The sequence below is a fragment of the Ammospiza caudacuta genome, chromosome 3 (assembly GCF_027887145.1).
Source record: "Ammospiza caudacuta isolate bAmmCau1 chromosome 3, bAmmCau1.pri, whole genome shotgun sequence".
In the NCBI taxonomy this organism is placed as follows: Eukaryota; Metazoa; Chordata; class Aves; order Passeriformes; family Passerellidae; genus Ammospiza; species Ammospiza caudacuta.
Window position 1 is genome coordinate 5,367,026 of NC_080595.1, and position 13,690 is coordinate 5,380,715.

At 55.8% G+C, this 13,690-nt stretch overlaps 2 protein-coding genes across 2 annotated transcripts in view; both read right to left on the reverse strand.

Moving 5' to 3' along the window:
* Positions 1-13,690, reverse strand: part of CFAP61 (cilia and flagella associated protein 61) — an 86,222-nt gene continuing 72,532 nt past the window's right edge. Inside the window, exons 24-26 of the mRNA XM_058802222.1 lie at positions 10,024-10,114; positions 7,462-7,597; positions 1-83 (exon numbers count right to left, since the gene is read on the reverse strand). Of these exons, the coding sequence (XP_058658205.1) occupies positions 1-83; positions 7,462-7,597; positions 10,024-10,114 (310 nt within the window). The remainder of the gene's footprint in view (positions 84-7,461; positions 7,598-10,023; positions 10,115-13,690) is intronic.
* On the reverse strand, positions 4,528-5,969 carry INSM1 (INSM transcriptional repressor 1). The gene is given in 2 exon segments (XM_058802223.1): positions 4,528-5,918; positions 5,921-5,969. Coding segments are annotated over 2 exon segments (1,440 nt in total).

Consider the following 13,690-nt stretch of genomic DNA (forward strand, 5'->3'; position numbering starts at 1 on the left):
CTAGGAGGGCTCCTGTGCCGGTGTGGGGCTCCGGCCGCTGCCACTGTGCCCATCTTTGTCCAGCTTCAGTCCCTGGCTGCCTGCTGAGGAGAGAACAGCACGGTCACATCAGCACTGGGGGCAGCCCAGCACGTGGATCCAATGGCACAGCTAAGAACCAAGCCTGGCGGTGTCCAGTGTGGACAGCCCACACTTGGCATGTCCCATCTCAACGATTAATGTTGCCAGAGGCAGATCTTTGTATGTGGACTGTAAATGACATTTTATTTAAATCATTTATAGCCCCAATGAGGCTTCTTACCTGCACGGAAGGATCTGAGGTGTTTAATGCCATTTGCAAGGATGCACCTGCAAACCCAGATCCTTCACCGAGGGGAGATGCCTGGGTGCTTCAGGGAACTGCTGACCCAGCCTAAAACACTCACCACAACCCAGCACTTCTGACCTGGGAGCAATGGGCAGGAGGTGCGTTGGCACTGACACCACAGCACCCTGCAGCACCCTGCAGGCATGGCACACCCCAGAGAAACACCTGTGACTCCATGAGCCATTTCCCAGCTCATCAACAGCAACACCTTTTTTCAAACAGGCTTGTGTTGCGCGAGGAAGAGTGAAACCCAAGGCAAAAGCCAATGTTTGTCCTGTTTCCAGGCTTGCCCCAATCCCATGGCTACCTCCCAGCTGCCCACCCCAGAAACAGACCAGGAGGTGCTGGGCAGGGCCCCCCAAAACCCTGAGCTGTGTTTCCAAGTGAGTGCATCCAGCAAGGCAGCTGACAGATGCCTTACTGCACTGATGGCTACGAGGGACAGTGGTGTTGGTACCAAAACCTGTAAAAACCTTCCCTGGGGACAAGCATCCTCCAGAGAGTCTTCCCCTGTGGGCAGGAGCAAAAGCAGGGCAAGAGCAGCTTGCCCCAGGTCCCCAGCACCTCTGAGCCCCTGGGGCAGGGATGGTGTCCATGCTGTATTTTCAGGACCCTGCAGGTTCCTCTATCCAATCTCCCTTTCCCTGTGCTCACAACACTCGGTCCCACACCACACATTTGGCTCTCAGTGTGCTCAGAGAGGAGGAAAGCTCCAGCACAGCAGGCAAACCCCTCTGCCTGAATGCACAGAGCATGAGCAACCTCTGCGCCAGCTGCCTCCACTGCGTCATATTTGGGGCAGGATCAGTGTTTTCCATGGTGCCCAGACCTGTTCCTGCTGGATGCACTGAGAGCCATCAGCAGTTGATTTGTTAGCTGACGGCAGGAGGCTTTGTTTGCGCAGCGCTGGCCGGCCATGCTGCCAGGTGGCCGGGACGTGGCACCCAGCAGGCAACACCTGCATTCCCAGGGTCTGCACTGAGAGCACTCTGGGCTCAGACACACTGCTCGGCCCCTGGGACAGCCACCCAGCCACAGTGGCCTTGGAACTTCACAGACACACAGCAGGAGAGAGGCCCAGTGCTGGGGGCCTGGGCAGTGGGACAGGGCAAGGCAGGAACTGCTGAGGGGCAAAGACAGATCCATCCCCAAAACACAGCCCAAAGGATACTGGTGTGAGTGGGAGGCTTTGTAACCTGTCATCGAGGTACAATGCCCTTCACTGCCAGGTGGCATGAGATGCAAAACAGAACGCTGATGGCTCCCTGCAAAACCCCTTGGGTTGGGGCTCACCTTCACCAGGAACCTCTCCAGAAACTCCTCAGGCCATCGGGGCTCACCCTCACCAGGAACCTCTCCAGAAACTCCTCAGGCTATCGGGGCTCACCTTCACCAGGAACCTCTCCAGAAACTCCTCAGGCCATCAGGGCTCACCCACACCAGGAACCTCTCCAGAAACCCCTTGGGCAGTCAGGGCTCGGCCTCACAAGGACCCAGCGGTGCAGATGAGGGGAGAAAGGCTGCAGACACAAAGCACAGCAGCTCTGCCCAGGTTGCTGCAGATGTCAAAAGGTAATTCCATCCCTTTTACAGGATGTTTGTGAACAGAGCCATTTCCAGCATACTTCACTGTCACCTCTCCTTACTCCTCCCTAACACAGGAGTCTCCACTAATCACCCTTTCTGCTCAGCAGGAGATGAAACACATCAGTGCCATAGGTTACATACACAGTTCAAAAAACCTGGGGAATTCTGGCCCTCAGAAATTTCAGCTGATTCTTATCAGGAGAGACGTGGATTTATCTGACTATCAGGAAATGGACAGCAGTATGAAGCTGTTGTTTTGGGGCCTGCTGCTGCCACAGGGATTGAGCACAGATTTCAGCAGGGACACTGCTGTGACAGTGTGGATGCAGCCATTAGGCTTCTCTGGAGGAAGTGCTGGGCATGGTCAGGAAATGGTGTCCAGTGGCCTGAGAGGACAGCCATGTGTGCTGGCAAAGTCCCCTCGGGGAGCAGAGAGCCCGCTCCACGGACAGCTGCAGCACCGTCTGCAGCAGCCCAGGATCTGGGGCTTTCCAAGGCCAGGGACGCCAGGAGAGGCAAAGCTGCACCTCTTGCCAGGCAGGCTTTGCTGCCTGCATCTCCCTGGCTGAGCTCTTTTACAGTGTATTGATTTACAGCTAAAACCACAGCATTGCCTAGGTCTGAAGTCAGCCCTGGTACTACCGAGTCGGTTTCCTAGGAGCATACCCATACACTGGTACTGTTCAAGAAAACCCCAAAAACCAACCAAAAAATCCCCAAAACCCCAAACAAATATTTCTCTAGAAAGATGCTCTTTCTCCACAAGCTTTGCTTTATCACAAAATACTCAGCCTGTTCTGGGAAACTTTCCTCCAGGAAGCTCCACCACCTGCCTTTCCCACAGTGAATCAGGGTTAGGAGTCTTTAGGGGAGAGAGGATGGCAGGAACAGGCTGGAAACCTCTTCCAGGGAGCCAAAGCCTCAAAGCATTGCAGCCTCTATGCCCACACCAAGCCCTCACAGCCCTCTGGCCCTTCACACAGCAGTTTGGGAGCAGGGATTTGCTCCTGGGGCTGCCAAGCAGATTTGCATGCTGTGAAGTTCACACTGTACCTGCTCCTGCTGGCAAAGGGGGAGATCCTATAGGTGCAAACAACACCTGACTGTGAGAGGGGTTTCACAAACCCAGCATGCACCTTCCCCGCTTACACAGATTTTACAATTCTGACCAAACCCATCAAGATTCCCACACACAAACGCAAGCCCTGGAGATGGATCTATCTGCATAGATCTGTATATATCTATACATACAGTTACCAAAGGCTGCTGCAGGGCACAGAGGACCAGGCAGGAGCTGGCTCCAGCCCTGCCAAGAAGCAGAGAAATGCCTGGCCTTCCTTGCCCCAGCTCCACAGCTCATGGCCAAGGCAGGGTGATGCTGCTCTGCCGAGCCCCACACCTCAGTGCTGAGCACACCCAGCAGCCAGCACAGCCCTCCTCGGCAGGGATTGCTACAAGTTCTGCGCTTACAGGTGCTGCCTCTCCTCGAGCTTTCCCTGCAACACCTTCAGGGAAGGCACCTGGCAGCTCTCCCCAGCAGCAGAGCACAGGGCAGGCTGTGCCCAAAGAGAGCAGGGGCAGGGCTGGGGCTCCAGCCCACGGCCAGGGGACCCCTTTGCTCAGAGGGCAGCCTTCCCCCAGAGCAGCCACGCTGCACCCTGCTCTTCTCCTCCCTTTAATTCCTTTTTAATTAATCTCATCAAAGGGCACGGAGCAGGCTGGTGCCTATGGAGGCACCCTGCCAGCTGCAGTGCAGAGCCGGGTGCCAGTCCCCTCCACCCCATCCTCCCCAAGCCCCCAGGGCCAGCCCGGCAGGGAGAAGCAGCAGGGGTGGGGGCGTGCTTGAATTTGAAAATATTTTATTCGAATAGTAAATAATTATACAGTTGAAACAGTTCTATCGAAGCACTCTATAAATAGCTAACAGTTAAGAAAATAATGTGTGTAGAAAAAGAGATTGCATCTAAAAGTAAGAGCTGTTGGTTGCACGGGATAAAATGGTTAAGATCATGTGTTATTCTAGGTATAAAAGTTAAAACCTTTTTAGCAGATCCCTTAAGAAAAAAAGATCTTCTAAAACGCACAGTGAAATGGCAGGTGGGGAGACAAAAAAGCGCATTAGAATATCTGCAATCAAATAATATCAATCTTCATAATTAATATAAATAAATAACGAATAAATAACATAATTAATCAAACCAACATATACAGATAGACAACTCATGAGCTACCTTAGAAAGGGCAAACGAACAGAAACAAAGTTGGCATGTCACAGTTAAGGCAGTTTCTACAGCATTTTCTGGAGACCATCAACAGCAGAGTCAAGGCATTTGTGGCTACACTAAAGGAAACGCTTGTTTCTCTCAAGCAGTTTGATCTGTTCACATCGATAAAAAACAGAGCAAAGGAACAAAAAAAAAAAAAAAAAAAAAAAGAAAAAAGAAAAAAAGAAGAGAGAGACCCCGGGAAGGTAAGTGTAAAGCCAGATTCCAGCAGGTCACAAGCCGTATTAAAGCTAATCGTGTGGCGGCCCCGGGGGAGCAGCGCGGGGCGGCGGGGAAGGCACGGGCGGCTCAGCAGGCAGGGCGCAGCGGCACCTGGAGCAGGATGACCTGCCGGTTCTCCGAGGGGTGGCACTTGTTGATGTGCCGGGTGAGGCCGGGAGAGCTGTAGAAGGTGGCCGGGCAGTACTTGCAGGGGAAGACCTGGGCGGCGTGCAGGAGGCGCAGGTGCCGCTCCTGGCTGCTCTTGCTGGGGAAGGTCTCCCCGCACACGGGGCACAGGCGGCACTCGGCGGCGGGCAGCTCCTCGGCGCTGGGCTCCGGGGCCGGTGCGGGTACCGGGGCCGCCGTGGGTGCCGGTGCAGCGTGCCCCACCAGGTGCTTGCGCAGGTAGGCTTGCCGGCGGAACCGCTTGGCACAGCGGGGACACTCGAAGAGCCCCTCCTCGGAGCCCGCCTCCGAGGCTCCGCCGGGGCTCGGCGTGTCCCGCTCGCTGCCGCTGCCACCGCTCGCCTCCTTCGGCGTCTCCTCCGCCGGGGCCGTGCCCGGGCCCGCGGCCGGTGCCCGGGCCGCCTCGGGGCCGCTCTTGGTGGCGGGCGGACGCGGTTTGTGCCAGCGGCGGTGGGAGGCGAGGTTGGCGGGGCAGGAGAAGACCTTGTCGCACTCGGGGCAGCGGTACTCCACCCGGACGATGCGGGAGCAGCGGTGCTGCGCCAGCGCGAAGGGGTCCCCGTACTCCTCCTTGCAGAGCTGGCAGATGAACTCGCCCAGCGGGCGGGCGCAGCCGCCCCGCGCCTTGGCCGGCACCTCCACCGGGCCCTCCTTGATGCGCAGCCCCAGCACGGGCGAGGTGGTCACTTCGTCCTCGAAGGTCAGCTTGCGGATCGCCTTCGTCTTCTTGCCCGACGGGGCCTTCTGCCGCCCGGGTTCGGAGGCACCCTGCGGGCGCTTGGCGGGCAGCGGGCGGCCCGAGGCGGGCGGCGCGGCCGGGGCGGGCGGCGCGGGGACTCCGCCGGGGCCGGGGTGGGCGGCGGGCGGCTCGGCGTGGCCGGCAGCGGCCCAGAGCTTGAGGTCAGCCGGGGCGAAGAGGATCGGGTCCATGGTGCCGGGCACGGCCGGCGCGGGGAAGGACTCGGCGGAGACGGGCGAGCCCAGGCTGAAGCCGCGCTCCAGGTACTTGTCCTTGCTGACGGGCCGCGTGGGGCTGTACAGCGCCTGCACGGCGGCATCGGGCGTCCCGAACGGCACCGGCGGCGGCGAGTCCCGCGGCAGGGGCGGCGGAGCGGCGGGGCAGGCGGGCGGCGGAGCGGCGCCGGCGGGGAGCGGCGGGCCGGCGGCGGCTTCGCGGCAGCAGCGCGCCCGGTAGGACACGGGGGTGGGCCGCCGGCTGCGCTTCACCAGGAAGCCCCGGGGCATCTTCGCGCCGGCTCCGGGCCGGCGGCGGCCACGACGGAGGCTGCTAGCTCTGCCCGCGGCGCGGCCGCCGCCGCCGCCTTTAAGCGAGCCGGGGCCATTGTTCGGGCCGGCGGCGGCGGGACGGGCCAATCAGCGGCGGCGGCGGCGGCGCGGCCGCACCTGAGCCCGGACCGGCACACGCCCGGCCCCGCCCCCGCCCGCCCGGCACGCGCGGCCTTTGTGTGCCGCCCCCCGCGCCGGCAGCGGGGCCGGCACCGGGTGGTGCTCTCGGGCCGCCCGCCAGCCCGGGCCGCGCCGCCGGCAGGCTCGGCACGGAGCGCTGTCCGCTCCCGGCGGGCCGACTGTTTGCGGGCTGCGGGGAGAGGGGAGTTCGGCGCATGAGGAGGCGAAAGTGGCGCTTGTGGCGGCGGCACAGAGGGGAGCGGGGCTGCCCGCCGGGGGTGCTGCCCAGCGGCGGCAGCAGGTGGCCAGAGACGGGTCTGTCCGAGCGGGAGGAAAAACGAACGGGTCACCAGGGCCCGGCCGAGCCGGCAAACCTGCGAACGGAACAACTCCGCGCTGCTGCGGGGTCGGGGCAGGCGGAGCCACAGCCCCGGCCCGCTGGTAACCGAACCTGTTACTCTAACCCTAACGGGTCAGGCCCGGTTCCCGGTACACGCAGGGATGGCGGCAGCGGCGCTCGGTTCCGGCCCGAAGCGCTGCGCGTCGGGTACGAGGTGCGATGGGGAACGGGCAGAGGGGTAGGTGCCCAAGCAAACACGCCCGGAGCGGCCGAGGATGCGGCAGGTGCAGCCGCGGCGGGCAGAGCCCCGGGCCGCGGCCCCGCTCCCGCAGCCCTTTGTCCGCGGCGGCGCGGGGCTGCGCGCGGGGGGTCGCGGGGCCGCCCCGCAGGTGGCGGGACCGGGGGATGAGGGGCGGGGGGGGAGCGGAGCCGCCGCCAGGCCGGGGGCGCGTGCGGGCAGCGCCCTCCCCGCCCCCCGCCGGGCCCTTTGTGGGGGGCGCGAGGCACGCGGGCGGCACGCGAGCGAGCGGGGCCCCCCCGCGCGCGCCTTTGTGCGCGTCATTAGCATAAAGCTGCGCGACCCTCGGCACAAAGGGCGGCGGGCGGGGGGGCGCGGGGGCCGCCGCTCCCCCGGACACCCCCCGGCGGGCCGGGACAGGCGGCGGGGCAGGCAGGCAGGCAGGGAGGGAGGGGGGCTTCGAGGGGCCGCCCCCGCCCGCCCGGGTGGGACAGGCGTGCGGCGCGGCGGGGCGGGGCGGGCGGCTCGCGGCGCATTAGCATACAGCTGCGGCCCCGCGGGCACGCGCCGCCGCCGCCTCCCCGCCGGGCTGCGAACCGAGACTGCCCTGCACCGACGGGGCTGCGAACCGAGACTCCCCTGCACCGACGGGGCTGCGAACCGAGACTCCCCTGCACCGACGGGGCTGCGAACCGAGACTCCCCTGCACCGACGGGGCTGCGCACCGAGACTCCCCTGCACCGACGGGGCTGCGAACCGAGACTGCCCTGCACCGACGGGGCTGCGAACCGAGACTCCCCTACACCGACGGGGCTGCGCACCGAGACCCCCCCTGCCGTCTGTCTCTTACCTGCAGGCGGGAGCACTCTGTAGGGATCGGTCGGGGCGTACATGGGCAGCTGGGCGCGGTGGTGCCGCAGGTAGCGCAGGACGGGTTCCCGAAGCGATGGCCGGCCGGCTTTCAGCCTAGGCAGCTGCCCGGGCACCTGCAGGACAGAGCTGTCTGTCAGACAAACGGGACTCGGGGTACACGGCAGCGAGGTCCCAACACGGCCTGAAAACATGTCGGGGTTAGGATACAGGCAGCAGTGGGGTGTGGAATGGGGCTCACACTGAGTACACCCTGGGGCCGGTGGTGCTCGACTGTTTGTTCACCTCTCCCTCACAAATAACCAGCCACAGGTGCAAGGGTTGCGTGGAGCAAACCCGTGCGGAACCCCTGTCAGAGGGGTTTTGCCAGAGGAATTCCACACTTCCCCTCGCCCCCCACATGCCCTCCCTATATTTACTGCGGCTGCTTTTACCCGAGCCTCAGCCCGGCCCAGCTGCAGCCAGAGCACCGGGCCATGATTGCTGACGGACCACAAGCGCTGCTCCGGTAGCTCTGGCACGGCCCGTGTGCCCAGGGCGTGCGGCAGGCAGCATCCAGCAGCTGATGGAGGTGCAGCCCCCAGCCCAGCCCTGCCATCTGCATGTTTGCATCGCCGGGGCTGCCACAAACACATGGCTGCGATCCCCGAGGGGTAAACACGGCCCGTGCCAGCGGCCCTGCCAGAGCCCCGCGCTGCCAGGGCAGCCTCGGGTGACAATTTCAACACAGGCTAAATGCACAGCCCGGCCCAGAACATAACTGGCTTTTCTGTGTCTGTGCAGTTAGTGCTTCGATTAGCAAATATTTCTGTAAATATTATCCCCAGAGCAGGACATTTTCTCTTTTTTCACTTTCCACTTTCTCTGGAAACTAATCAGAAATATCTGACTTCTGTGCATTTATGCCCACAGCTCTTAAACATCTCTCTCCCTCATTTTTGCACTTCATTAGTAATTTTTCTGCATGCTGAAATGAGCTAGAATATGAGCATCAGGAGGCAATGACAGTAGGTCTCTTACTTCATACAGAAATACAACCAGTCCTGAGGCATTTAAGAGATATTCCAAGAGCACATGGTACCAGCTCTGGATCTGGGAATGTGCCCAGAAGGAACACCCAATGAAAACATAAATTGTAACATTTAGCAAATATAGTTAAAATCACAGTGAAAAAAAGAATAAAAGTCCAAAATGCCAAATTTTCATTCAGATGGAAATGAATGAAATCATCACCTATGTCCATAGGAATCCTGACTCACACAGAGCTGCTTCCAGGCTTTGCAAGGAGGCTCTCTGTGTCAGGACTGCTGCCACAAAGGGTAAGGCAAGCAAGTCCTTCATTTGTAGGGCACAAATTCCCTCTCTCCCAAGCTGTTCACACTAAAAGCATGATAAATACGTTTGAATGATGGCAAGAAAAATACTTCACATCAGGCCCCTCATTCTGCACAGAACTTAATTTTGCACTCTTTTATAGAGGTCTTCCAAGAGAACCCAAATTAAACTGCACCAAGGCCCTTTCTGGGTCAGGACAACAGGAGGCAAATAGCTCTGAGCCCTTTGGGGACAAGGCAGGGCTGAGCACACATGGCTGCAGCTGGGATACAGCAGCGTTGGGCTCTGGAGATAGATGGGCTATGGGCTCCACTTCCTCCTGCCACCCTGCCTCCATTTACACTCAATTCCATTCATTTTCTGCACAGTTAAAAACTCAGTGAGCACATGTTTAAAACCCAGTGCCACCATCTGGAACCACATGGGGTTAAACAAAGGCAGAGCAGTGTGAGCAGGGACAGGGTGAACTGGTCCCGGGTACTGGGCTGGAAGCACCAAAATCAGACCATAAATTCTGTTTGGGATCAGCCAGAAGTTCCTCAGGAGGTGGGGAAGGCAGCTCTGGGGGCTGCCTGGCACCTGCTGCTGTTATTAGTTCTCCCCATGGAGCACAGTGACTCTGGATTTTGGGCAGGCAGTTCCTGGCTCCTGAGGCTTTATGCCTCTGTTATGGTGCTGGGGCCAAAGCTGTAAAACAGCATTAGCAAACATTTTAATTCCACCCTTATTCAGGAAATCTAGTTATCACTGAAAAAGCCAGTTGCTTTCACCCTTTGGACTACGAAAGCCATTCCCTGTGGGTAGGTGTTGAAAAACCTACCCAAGGCTCAGCTGAGAGAGGTGTAGGATGGCCCATAGCATATTCCTGTTAGGGAACACCCCTAAACCCAAGGGGGATACATGGACAAGCCAGGCTCCTGATTCCACTTGTACAAAATTGCAGCTATAATGCAAAAATGCAGTCATGGACAACAAAGCAAGTTTGAGTTGCACTGGCAGATTTGAGAATACACCCAAAGCAGAAAACTGAACGCTGTGCTGTACATGGTGACGCCCCTGTGAGGTACACAGTCTGCTCTGGCTTCCCCGAAGAGAGAGGTAAACAGAAACATAAAGCTTCAGGATACAGATGGGAGCAGAAATCAAAGTGACCAACACCAACAAATTGCCTAAATAATAAAATGCACTCGCCAGTCATTTTTCTTACCTCTTCTGACATCAGCATTTGGTGCAGTTCCTTCTGCAGATCAATAAACCGATCGTGATAGATGGCCAAGGACCAAGGTTCCCTGAAGTAGCTGGGTAAAAAAGAAGAAATTTAGTTATCTTGTGAACCTCTCATTAACCACTAATAAAGTATTTACCTGCTTTTTTGCCTTTATAAATTACAGTTCTGGACCCATCATGATCGTTTGTTCATAAAATGCCTCCTTGTAACAGCATGGTCAATCAATTCTTTTAATGGATGTTCCTGATGTACAGCCAGCTCCAGTAATTACATTTAAAGTGGCTTAATTCAGAGCTGTGGCAAGACCCAGTGAAGAATCCTGATTTTATCAGAATTTAAAAGCCTGAAGACCTGTAAAGAACGGTGTCTCCATTATCTGTCCTCATTTGAGAAAAGCAGATTGCAGGATTAACTGAACTACTGCATAAACAAATTAAATTTGTGTAGACAATGACACAAATGTTGTTCATCATTAAGGTTTCTGGATTAATAAAAGCCAGAAAAACAGGCCACCACATCGCTGCAATATGTTCTTTGCACTAGTGTGATGAAGCTAAATTGAACTGATTCTAGGAGGAAGCTCTTGTAACTTTTTCTTTTCAGTGACAGCATTCACAGCAGCATTCTTCCATGAAAAAGGAGGAAAAGGATGGAGAGGGCACTGCTCCCTGTAGAACCTCATGGCTGTAAATATAACTGGGGGCAGCCAGATTACAAAGCTGTGATTTACTTCTCTCTATAATGAAAGATAAATTTTACAGCTCGGGTGAGATGCTGGGAGTGTAATTCTTGTTAATGCTCACAGTGGTCAGGAGGTGCCCCGTGCTCATCTTCATAATGACCGAGCAGATGTCAGCAGGCTCACCCAGGAAATTGGGAGAGGGGGGAATTTGTGTGGTTGCCACCAACACTCAAGCCTTGGGAATGGCAGCAGACCCTGGCACTGCCCTCTGGAGCACAGGAACCTTCTCACCTGGTTCAGCCGTGTGGCCTTTAAGTAAGCACCTACATAAGGCAACTTAAACATGCTACACAGATTTAACAATCCTGAGATTCCTGTCCACAGAGAACTAACGTGCAGTTTCCTCTCTGCAGATTTTACTTCCTCCATGCCCAAGGGCAGGATTTCCCCCTCCTGCTCCAAAGACACCTCAGCTCTCCCTCACACCCATTGAAATGCTCTGTGCACCTGACACAGCTTGGCTGGATGTCCATGTGCTTGGCCCCTCTCTGCCCCAGCACCTCATTCCCCTCTGAGTGCTAGGCTGGCTGGGGCTGCCTCTTGGAATCTGCTTGATCTGCAGCACAGCAGGGCTCTCTCTCCCCCACAGACCTTTTCAAAGTATAAATATTTATGGACACCATTCCAAGCATCACATCCTTGCTACAGCAAGTGCTGCCTAGCCCAGGAGTTACTGGGACTGACACCTGCTCATTTGGATATGCAGGTTAGGATGAGCTCAGCTTTAAGGATCCTTGTTTCAGTAACTGCACGCCCCAAAGGTGTGCAGAGAGCTGGAGAAAAACACAACATCCCCCAATATTTAAAACCTCTTCAATTTCAGAAGAAAAACCCCACCCAACACAAACCTTTAATTCACTGTTGATAATAAATAGCAAAGAGAGAAAGGAAGGTGTTATACAAGAATACATTAAAGTAATTAAAGACTATTTTTACTGATATACTGTGGTAAAAGTCATGTTCTGCTGGCCAATTGTTTTGTCTTCAAACTGGCATCTTAAGACTATAATCCTGAGCAGATGATTTCCTCTCTCAACTGAGGGGCAACCTTCCCAACTGCCTTACCTCAGTTAAGGGGCTCACCTGCCTCACTGAGGCGTTGCACTTAATGCTCTTTATAAATGTTTCAGAGGTGCTACATATTCCTGCTATTGTCACCAGCTCCATCTATAATCACAACTTTACTGTTCTGGTCAATTTACACAGATTTGGAGCTCAAAACCCGAAATTTGAATATTAAATGCAAATAAAATGCCTGGTTTTGGGGAGCAGAGAATGCCTTGTCCATATTTTCTAGACAGACTGCCAGAAGGAGCTCCTAACTAACCAAAATTTACTCCCAGACTTCCTTCACTTCCCTTCACCTGAAGAACACCAAGGGCCATTTGGAGATTCAGCTCACACAAACAATTCACTTTCTTTGCCGGCTCTGTGCTTCCATCTATTTATCTTTTCAGTTCCAATCACCTTTCTCAGGATGGGTACACGGTGTTTTTGACAGAGCAGCTCTACATATGGCTGCTAAAGGGAAGCTTAATAATGAAAAACCCCATTTGAAACCAACAAGTTGACTTTCTGAGGCTCATTCTGAATTTTATTACCACTTCAGCAGCAGTCCCTCAGGGCAAGCCGTGGAAGGCTTCAAAGTATAAAGCTCTTCAGTGTACGAGACGGAGCTGGCACCCTCCCAACAGGGGCTCAGCGGCTCCTCCGCTATCACAAGAACGGCATCTGCCACATGTGTTTGCACCATTTAGTCTTTCATAACCTGCCAGAGTGATCAGGCTAAATGTGTACAAGATGACAGTGTCTGCCAGGAACATAAGGGGTGTGCAAACTTGGTCACTTCCTAGCGGGGATCCCTGCTGGAAGCCTTTCTGGTGATGACAGCGATTGGGGGAAGGCGTTTGTGACGGGTGGGATGGAATGGGCTCCTGCAGAAGACAATGAACAACATCCTCTGCGTTGCTAAGGAGCTGGGCTCACCTTTCATTGACAAACAACATCTCAAGTCTGTTCTGCCTCATTTGTGAGGTGTAGCCTACATTAGATGAGAGGCAAGGAGGAAGGAAATATTTTGTGGCACAGAATCCTTCCCTTTGCAAGAAATATAAATAAAATGGACAGAGCTGGGCACTGCTAGCAAGTAAAAATGAGTGTACACACAGCTGCCTAGAGTCACTCTCCATTTCATTTGCAGGAACATACCACATTGGAGAAGAAGCCTCTGCTCCTGTGGAAGATGGTTCTATGTTCTGGCAGCAAGGACCCAACGCTGACCTGCCACCTGAGTCAGGTCTGGTGGCATGGGGGTATAGCACTGGAAGATACTCCATCCCTTCTCAAATCCTCAGATTTCAGGACATACAAAGTCATTCTCTAGCACGTGTGGGTGGCTCTGGTGGTGCCTCTCAGTGAGTCTCTCAGTGGTGCCTTTGGTGATAGCCATGATAGCCAAAGCTGGGAGCCCAGTCAGGCAGGGAAAGGCTGCTGCTCACACATCCCAGGAATCACCCCAGGAGAACAAGCACAGAGGAGACTGAAGCTGTTCAGCTGACACGGGCTCAAGTGGAACACAATTACACCAGGAGTGCCTACACAGAGCAGGGACTTCCACTTCTCAGGAGTGGGAAGAGTAAAGTGTTGTGGAGCGATGGGATGCAATGCAATTTCAATTTTCAGGCCATCCTGACAATACTTCCCAACCACAGCCTGCAGATGAACAAAAGTCTTTTCTCCAACACAAGCACAAAAGATGGAACATCCCATCTTGCCAGCAAAATTAAAAATGTGTTGGTTTGAGAACAGGATATGCATGTCTTTAAGACTCTTAATTACCAAGACACGGTAATACCAGCAAAAGATACCAAATGTTTCCTGATATACCTTGGATAGCTGGACCAG